General features: G+C 40.2%; 1 protein-coding gene across 1 annotated transcript; it reads left to right on the top strand.

Moving 5' to 3' along the window:
• The first annotated feature begins 680 nt into the window (after positions 1-680).
• LOC138048921 (uncharacterized) lies at positions 681-9117 on the top strand. Its single transcript, XM_068895010.1, has 5 exons — positions 681-1433; positions 4234-5492; positions 5611-5758; positions 6195-6335; positions 7859-9117. The coding sequence occupies exons 2-5, from the start codon at positions 4234-4236 to the stop codon at positions 8936-8938; spliced, it is 2628 nt and encodes an 875-aa protein (XP_068751111.1). The 5' UTR covers positions 681-1433; the 3' UTR covers positions 8939-9117.
• The last annotated feature ends 883 nt before the right edge of the window (positions 9118-10000 follow it).

Genomic DNA, 10000 nt, shown 5'->3' with positions numbered 1-10000 from the left:
CTAATTCTGTTTACTATTTCTTTGGTGCCCGCTTTTATTCTAATTTCATTTGAGAGTTCATTCCATTTCTTGGCTCCAAAATATCTCCATGACTTGACTCCATATTTGGTAGTGTTAACTTTAGGTAAAGATAAAGCATATTCTTGGCGCCTAAGATTGTACTTAAATGAGCGTAAATTAATAAGATTCCTAATTGCCCGTGGTGCTTTGTTCGATATGCTGTTATGTATTGTCAGTAACATGTCTTGAATTCTTCGAGATTCCATGGAGGGTAGTCTTATCCTTTCCAAGAGATGCTGATAGGATGCAGGTTAAATAGTCAAAGCCTAACGATGGTATTTGATAACATGCACGAGCATTCGTCACAGTGCTACTTTCTCAGTGTAAGTTTAGATTGTAAGAATGCAGGAACTTTCTTGTATGAAATAAGTAAACATCAAGACAAGCCGTATAAGTGTGTTTTACGATAAATTCACGTCACAGTTCTTTCTTTCCTCTTTGTCTGTTTCGCTTTTTATAATTTTGAATAGAAATTAACTATAAAAAAAAGAAAAGGTTTTGTCCGACGCGGACTTCCAAAGCTAAAACAGCTGCAAGTTTATCACTATGCAGTCAAGTTATGGATGTGTTCACTGCAGATAGAATTGCGTTAAGGAAAAATAATAATAAAAGCCTTTTCGCCATAGTACGGTGGCTTTAAAGGGACATGCGATTCCCCTCTTTTTTTTCTTGTTAATTTGCGACTTGCGATTTGCGATTTGCTACTTGCTACTTGCGACTTGCGACTTGCGACTTGCGACTTGCGACTTGCGATTTGCGACTTGCGACTTGCGACTTGCGACTTGCTACTTGCGACTTGCGACTTGCGACTTGCTACTTGCGACTTGCGACTTGCGACTTGCGACTTGCTACTTGCGACTTGCGACTTGCGACTTGCGACTTGCGACTTGCGATTTGCGATTTGCGATTTGCTACTTGCGACTTGCGATTTGCGACTTGCGACTTGCGACTTGCGACTTGCGACTTGCGACTTGCGACTTGCTACTTGCGACTTGCGACTTGCGACTTGCTACTTGCGACTTGCGACTTGCGACTTGCGACTTGCTACTTGCGACTTGCGACTTGCGACTTGCGACTTGCGACTTGCGATTTGCGATTTGCGATTTGCTACTTGCGACTTGCCACTTGCGACTTGCCACTTGCGACCTCGCACTTGCCACTTGTCGCTTCGTGACAACAAAAAGCATTTCACTGAAAGTCAGGATGGCGATGGAATTGGACCAGGTAGGTTTGTTTTTGGTTTCGCTGCACAGGCTAAGAGAGGCTCAATCTAAGAGACTGAATTGTCCTTCTGTTCTATTTAGGTTTTCAATTTTTTGAAAGAGAAGAGAAACCTTGAAGAGGATGTATGTCAAGCGTTCAAAGATGAAAAGGTGAGTTTTCGTGTCTATTTTGAGTTACTGTGGTTCCACTAATAGCCAACAACATTCTAGCACCGTTGTGTTTCAAATCTCAAGCAACAAGTTTGTTTGACCCTGATAAATTCAAATTTGCCGCTCCACCTGTGCCCTGGGGTGCCCGAGGTTATTCGTTCAAAGCTCAACTTTCAAGTACGAGTAACGAGAGCGCTCGCGAAATGCGTCAGTAGTAAAATGATGTTGTCACTACGACATGGCTGTATTGTTTGGAGGAGTAGAACCTCTGGCATTATTCAGGGTCTGTGTGCGTATTTGAATGTGATGACTGAGATAATACACATTTTTTGTCACCAGTAATTTTCTTTTGTGTTTTAATATCCCCATCATGCGCTGTTCATTTTTAATCGAGCCAGATCGCTAAATGTAAGAAATCTTGATAACGAATTCGTCGCTGGCGACATGTTCTTTGGATGTATTTACTTCTACAACGTTTTCTTCAAAAAATGCCAATTACCTTTGAAAGAGAAACTTCAGAGTAAGATGGGTAACGTTTGATTTTATTTTTGGAGATGATGGTACTTTCCGTGACATACAGCGAGACAAAATACCCCGTTTGGAATGGAAAGCTTAAAAATGAGCCCGTAGCGGAAATTCGAAACAAGTGGACTGTTATATTTACGGTATCCACGTCACTTCGAGAAATAAGAATGTTCAGTGGTAATACTAGTATTCGGTTGAGACAACAATTGTAACCACTGTAAATGAACAAGTATTAAACGAAAGCAAAGCGCGGGGTCGGAGTCGCCGGTGTCCATCTCTTCAATATTTTTATTTTTATTCTGAATGTGTACCCCCACGCTAATGTTCTTGCGAAAGGAACCTTGGCTTTCATTTTTACAGAAGGGAAATTCGTTAAAAGAACTATGTCCCACGGAACTTGTTTGTTTACAAATTTGAACTGCGTGCTGGTTTTGACCTTTGCTCTCGAGATTCAGAATTCCCTTGGATATTTCCTAGATATATTTAAAATAGCCCTGTTTCATTGTTGTGGACTTAATAAAGATGGCTCGATTGAAATAATTCGTCTACACCGTCCATTTTCTCAGCCGCTCCGATCGATTCTAGCTTTTACAATATGTCGTAGTGACAGCTGTTTCATCGCGATTTCTTTTTTTTTTTGGTGTTTTAGCACAAGAGACATGTGTTTCGCACTGCAACAGAATAAATCTTGCGAGGCATTTCAATAGAAAAAAAAGGAAAAATAATTGACCTTGAAAAATATAAAAATCAGCGCGTGACAACGCGTGACAAAATGATTGCGTAATTTGCGGAACTTATGCGAAATAAGAGTGGCACCGTAAACCCGGGGGGGGGGGGATATTTTAGGAATTTCTGGGTGGGGATGTGCCGCTGGGACCCTGGAACTCTTAGCCTATACCAGAGCTAGTTTCAGCTGGATTTTGCTACCCTATACTAGAGTAAACTCCCCAAATCACTCCCATCCTAGAGTAGCTGTTTTCGAGAAACTGAGGTCATTGGCACAGTCTAAAACAAAGCCAAAACAAAACTTCTTAATTAAAAAAGGATTTATTTATACTTGTCCAGCAATGCCAAGAACGGACGTACGCATTATCAAGACAATAAATTGTTTAATTTTAACCAGTATTAATACCACCGATTTCCGTCTGAATCCCGATTTTTGACAGTTAATAATATCCAGTAGCGTTTTATGATAGTCGTCTATCAACGCTGTTGAGGCTGAGTCGTGAAAATTTAAACTTGCCGATTTCATTTGTTATATTTTTGAGTAGCAATTCCTGGTTTCCTTAGTCTAGATAAAATCTTCAACCAACAGGTCAGTTTCGTGAAAAATGATACCCTATTCTAGACCCAAACGCTCTGATTTATATACCCTATGCTAGAGTTTAACTGAGGCAAAAGGGAGATGGCGTTTCTTTACAGCCGCTAGCAAACTGTCCAGTTGAATTGAAAAGTTTGTTGAAACTGCTCTATCGTGTTACAGTATAATTGTTACTTGGGGATATTTTAGAGTTAGCCCCTTTTGGACACAAAAAATTTACGCTCCCTTGGTTTTAAAGTGACGTCATCAAAATTAAAAAATAAGGAATTATCAATCGTTTTGAAATTTTAGTTTAGTCAGTTATTACAACAGCTGAAGACTGATCTTTGCACGAAATTTCAGTTTGACAGAGGTTTTCGTCATGTGATAAAGCAAGGTTGAATTTCTAAGCGTTTGCGTGACATGATAATTAAAATTGCGGCCGAGCATGCTATCACGAAGGTTAAAAAAGTGACTTACCCGCTCAACGGTCCTTGTATGAGAATAAGTACTCGTATAGATGTTTCTTAGCCCTCAGAAGATGACTACAGGCTTTTTATAACAAAAGTCAATGATATGTGTTTTTGTTAGCTTCCGGTCGCCATATTTGTGCCCCTCAGAGGGGCAAAAACATGGCGTCTCCATACAAAGCCTTATAAATTTGGGTCCAACATTTCTTCGAATATCTCCCGCACGAAACATCGCACAGACCTGAACCTTTGCGAGACATTTTTTATATTCATCTTCTATTATCTCTTTAATTCTTGACTTTAGTTGTTGAATGGTTTTGATGATGGTGTGACAGAATTAGAGCATTAGCGTCTTACTCAGTCATTGCTGTCATTTCTTTTTTTTTTTTTTTTGCATGATAGACACCAACATGGCCGCATACGTTCTTCAGCACATTGCATGAAGAACGTAAACAGAATAATTTATGATAATAGTTATAATGATATTGGCGTTATTTCTCTTCAGATGGATTTTGCAGCAGTACGAATGGACAGCGACAGTGACTTTCAAGCTCTTGGTATCAGGAGAAGAGGGGACATCCTCGCTCTGAGGTCATTTGTTTTAAGTGACGAAGAAAACCAAAGGGAAAAGGAAGGGAAGAAGAGAAAACTTTTAGAACTAACAAAACAACTAGCGTCCAAGTCTTTGAAAAAGAAACCAGGCTCGCTCGGCCTTAAAGGAAAATTATCAGAAGACGCCGGTAGAGAGATACCCCCAACGCAACGCTTAAAAAAGATCCAGATCGGTTGGATGCACTATAACGAAAAGGACAGGCGTTATGTAGCTGTTCGTATGGCAAAAGGGGGAGGGACCAGAGAAGTATCTTTACCCCTTGAGTCGACATCCGAAGAGGTAATGAAGGCCATGAAAGGTATTTTTTTCCCAGACAGGACGTCCGTATTTGGAAGTACGGACCGGATGTCTTTTGCTCTAGGAAACTTTAGATGCGAGGAAATTGTTCATGACAACTTTACGTTGGTCAAGTATATTACTAAGCACAAATTGACGAAAGTGCGCCTGTACATTTTATCCAAAGCCAGCAGCGAGAAGTTCGAATACCAACAAAAAGAAGTTATTCCTCTTAGTGACGATGACAGCGACTTGATGACATCTGCTTTTGAAGACAAACAGGGCACATCTCAGTCACAATTGCTTGGCTCTTCTGAAGATAGGGAATCCCTCAGAATACAGCAAGAAAGAGAATACCTGGAGTGTTTAGCTACAGACCGAGAGAAAGAAAAAGAGAGACGACAAGAGCTCTTATTGCTCCAGGAGAAAACAGCAAGACAGGAAAGTCTGCGTGATTCCAGAGCTAAAAGAGTCCCCTTTGAGCCACCAACAAACGCTCCCCACATTACAGTTTCCGTGAGACACCTGACACTTGGAATTCAAATGCGCAGATTTGACAACAGCGGCCAAGTAGGAAGTGTCTACGACTGGGTTGGGTCTTTAAGCTTGGAGCCCGAGTATTTCACTCTCTCTATGCCGGATAACGCAAACATAAGCCCAGCCTTGCCAATAGAAACTGTCAATCGGGTGATGTTGTCGATGGCTGAGTGCGCGGAAACGCCATCTTTTCCAGATGATGATATTTGTTTTAAAGGTTTTGGTTCAGGGCCTGAAGAAAATCACTCAAGTTACAGTGGTGAATCCGATGAGACTACGGAGCCACTTTCCCGTGTTTCAGATAAACCACCCCATGTGTTGATGAAGGAAGATGAAGAGTAGGTGCTTTTCGTTCGCGCTCACAACAATTTAAATCTTGGTTGTTATTGAGTGTCCATATGTCCATTGAAACTTAGGCTTTAGGAGTTGCTGTATTCCTTTTTTTTTTTTTTTTAGTTTAAAAGATGTCGAGTCACCTGGAGAAGATGATCAAGGGGTTGAATTCACTGCTTTGAATATAGAAGCAATGCATGCCGGGTTTTCCACTGGGGGATCACTGGATACCAATGAAGGATCGAGTCCATTGAACAGTAGTGATGATGAGGTACATATTCCACGGATTTCTTTGGTTGAAGGTGATGTTTTATAGCATATACCGCATTAAGATATATGGGTTACAATTGTTTAATACGTTTTTCAAAGGAAATACGAAATGGGTGAAATATCCCCCAGTTTTGCTACAGAGCGAAATTAACGTTGTCATTACTAACCAATGAGTAGGATTGACATCGGAACCTGTCAGGCAGAAGAGAGTAGAAAGAACACCTTTATCGCGAATCTTTACAAACTACCTTAAGTGCCTGTATTTTCATTCACTGATGATTCATGAAAGGCAGGCGTTATGTTTCAGTTTAAGGTCTGCGGTTGATAAAACAGTCTGGCAATTATGTGCTCAGTCTTTTCGATGGCACGGGCCCTTTTGTGCCTCGCTGTATTCCTAGATGTAAGCAATATTCATAACGTCAGAAATGTTCATAAAGTTCCAGGTAGAAGAGGCAGCTACAAACGTACAAGGACGGCGAGGAAGAAGAGCTTCTCCAGGATATCAGTTTAGACAGCGTTATTTACAAGAGGTGACGAAATTTGCAGAAGTAAATGAAGCGGAGGAACAATCACAGCGAGTATGTATGATTGGATAAACAAATTTCCATGAAAAGTAATATAGTGCTCTAAAGGGCTTTATTTGATCCCAAAAGATCATTTTTACAGAATGTGTTCACTCTGGCGTCACGGGGGCCATATTTTAGGGAGCGTTTTTGAGAGGCGTTTTTCAGAGGCGGGCGGCAACCGGAAGTGAGTTGTTTTCCCTTTTAACTTGTCTTCACGCAACTACATGTACGTTTCTAAGTATATTTTCTCCATTAGAGATGATTAGTATAAAAATCTGGGAGACACCACTGTCCTGGCACGCGAAATGATCTCTTTCGGTTGCCGTCCGCATCTCAAAAACGCGCATGGAGGATGTATTCTATATTTAGATTTTGTCTACTCGTAAACCAATTAATACATATTATGAGCTTTTGGTGATCCTGATTGCCTTGACCAGAGGATTCTTTAAGGAGGCTCGAAAGGGTTTTCAGCAGAGCCCGCGCGCGTGCGTAAGCCACACACGTAATTCGTAAGCTGATTGCGTCAGCTCATGATCCCGGGCTCATGATTCAAATGGATCACCAGAAATAAACCCTAACCGCTAATTTCGCTCACCCTTCTCCTAATTCCTATATACATGGAATATTAATAGACATCTCCTATTCACGAAAACTGCGGAGATTCTACACAGACGGTTTAATAGTCACTTAAATCCGTTTGTATTGGCCTGTAGCTCCTCTCGCGCGCGGACCCGAATGAGCGGGTGACGCATGCGTAAACGCTGACCTTGTAACCCCCTCATTTTTCTCAGTTGATTTTGCAAATTTACTCGTTTATATCTCTGCTTCCGGACGGTGAATTGTTTCCATTTTTGGCATGTTAGCTTAGACTAATTTAAAACTTTTCTCTTCAAAATTAAAAAAAAAAGGTTGGAGACACATTTCAAAAAAACTGAGTTTTCCGAAAAACTGGCCTACAGATTTTGTTGAATTTTAAATATTTCAGAAAGTATCTCTAATATTATCTGGTAACGCTGAAGGGGAAAATTTCACCGTCCCGTTTCTTCAAAAAAGACCACATATGTTGACTTTAACACTCGAAGAAATGCCTAATATCGTTGCTATTGTTACGTGAATAGCCCACTTTCGATATATTAAAATTCAGTCCTAAACAAAAGGCATCATCTCGAGGCTCTGGGGAATAAACTCGTACAAATCCTTATATTTATTCCCCAGAGCCTTTAGATGATTCCTTTTGTTTAGGACTAAATTTTAATATATGGAAAGTGGGCTATTTGGAGGAAAATATAATGTGAGAAATCTACGATGGGTACTTAATACCCTGGCCCAATTTCGTCTTGATATGATTACCCTAACTGTATCTAAGGACAATATGTTTATTTGTTTGAAAAAAGGGCAAACTATTTCGAGCCTCTTTAACTTAACGTGCAATGCAATTGTATTTTCCATCAATCTAGTCTCCCTCCCACCCAGCAGGTACTCTTGATCCAATTTTCATTTTCTCCCTCTCTCTCTCTCTCCCTGTTTCCTGACAGAATATTTCACACAAAAGGATGGACATCCTCGAGAAGCTTTTGGACCTTGGAGAGACCAGACAAGTGACCATAGACCGGGAGAACATCGTCGAGAATATGCTTAGATTGTATAGTAAAGGAGATGTAACAGAGTGTCTTTTGAATGTAAATTTCTATAATGAGTCCGCGGTTGATTTCGATGGGGTGAAGAGAGAAGCCTTTACGCTTTTTTGGGAAAAAGTACTCTCAATCTATTTTGACGGGATAAATAGTTATGTTCCTCGAATTTCGCCAGCAATTGACGAAACTGTTTATATTAGCCTAGGCAGAATTCTGAGCCACGGGTTTCTGATGGTTGGAGTTTTTCCAACCTCCCTTAATAAGATATTTATTTCTGCTCTTCTCGTAGGCAAACAACATGTAAGCGACCAGAATTTTTTGGAGGGGTTCTTGGATTACATAAGTTCTTATGACAGTTTAAGAATGCAGAAGATTTTGGACGAAAACAATTCAAAGGCTCTCTCAAGTGAAGACACTGACTTTTTGGTGGACTTTTTGTCCGAGTATGGAGTAACTAAATTGCCAAATGCAAGCAATTTACGTGCAATTGTACTTAGCGTTGCAAAGACAGAGCTATGGAATAAGGTTGTGATGGCAGCAGACGCTATGAAGCAAGGCCTCTGTGAAGGCATGCTTAAAGAATTGTGGCTGCAAGTCACGAATCAGTCAGTCTTTGAGCTTTACAGCTCTTTGCGTGTGACAACTGAAAAAGTGCTCTCCCTGGTTTCTGTTGATAACCCAAGTGCAATGACAAAAGGACAACACATTGTCTACATGTATTTTAGAAGATACGTTCGTTGTCTAAACGAAAGGGAATTGACACGCTTGCTTCGTTTTGTAACAGGTAGTTCCACTCCAACCGTATCATCAATTAAAGTAATATTTCATGCGCAGCTGGGTAACTTGCCCCATGTTACTGTGCATGCTTGTTCAGGCGTGGTAGATTTGCCTTCTAGTGGCTATGACAGTTTTCCAGATTTTAGGTCGCAAATGACCGAGGTGCTAAAGAATGTAGACTCCTGGAGATTTTCTTTAGCTTAAGTAATTTTCCATTGTAACTAACCTTTTACTCAAGTAGCAGAATTTCTTGTTTAGTTTTAACTCGTTCAATTTTACTTACGCAAATTTTTACCTGTGCTTGCACGGATCATAAAATTTGGCTTTAACCAGTTTTGCATTGTATGGTTGACGTTTCATAAATAAAAATCTTTTTAGATATTCGCGGCGTGAGCCTCAGATAGCATCATGTAACTTTAAATTTACAAACTAAGGGAGACCAAGTACGTTAACATCCAGCATCCATTTCATACAAGAGCTCAACAGTTGCATAATTCGGATAAATCAGAGCTTACATCTCTTATTGTCGGAGGTGATTGGAATTGTACTTTGTCTAAAAAAGACACTGAGATCGGAGGCGCGCCATGGAAGCCGTCTACTTATCGCAATCTTATTCTGACCAACATGGAACCTTTGACCTAGTAAGCTCTAGTAGATATTCAAAGAGTGCGGCATCCAAAAGTACTCGATTATTAAAATTTTACGAATGAATCCAAATCTCTAAAACAGAAATCTAGAATTGACTTCTTTTTCGTTTAGAAAAACGTCTCTAGAAGTGTAAAGAGAAAGGAAATCAACCCTGCAATTGCGGGGACCGACATTTTGGAAATTTAATAACACCTTAACACGTACCTTTGCGGCAGTAGATATTATAGCCATTTGACTGACAAGCGACTCTTTTGGGAATTATTGGAGATGGAAATTAGATCAGCGAGAATCTCTTTTTCTTAGAGTAGAGCGAAACGTATCAGTAGCCGAGAACGCGAATTAATTAAGATGTTGACTTGATGAATTGGATCTTACTATCTGTAACAAGTTTTCCTCCCCTACCATTGATGGGATACTAGAGGAATAGAGCGAACCGCTGAAAGCGGAGCTTAAATCGATTTATAAAGGTAAAGGGAAAGCAGGCAATGTAGAGCAAAATGCTGCTGGATAGAAAATGGAGCACGACCAACAATATATTTCTTTAATCTTAATTACAACAAAAAAACCAACAATGAACTTAGATTACAGGATGACTATCACACGCAGTGAAACGATGAT

Source organism: Montipora capricornis, chromosome 5, assembly GCF_036669925.1.
Source record: "Montipora capricornis isolate CH-2021 chromosome 5, ASM3666992v2, whole genome shotgun sequence".
NCBI lineage: Eukaryota > Metazoa > Cnidaria > Anthozoa > Scleractinia > Acroporidae > Montipora > Montipora capricornis.
This window is presented reverse-complemented; position numbering and strand designations above follow the sequence as displayed.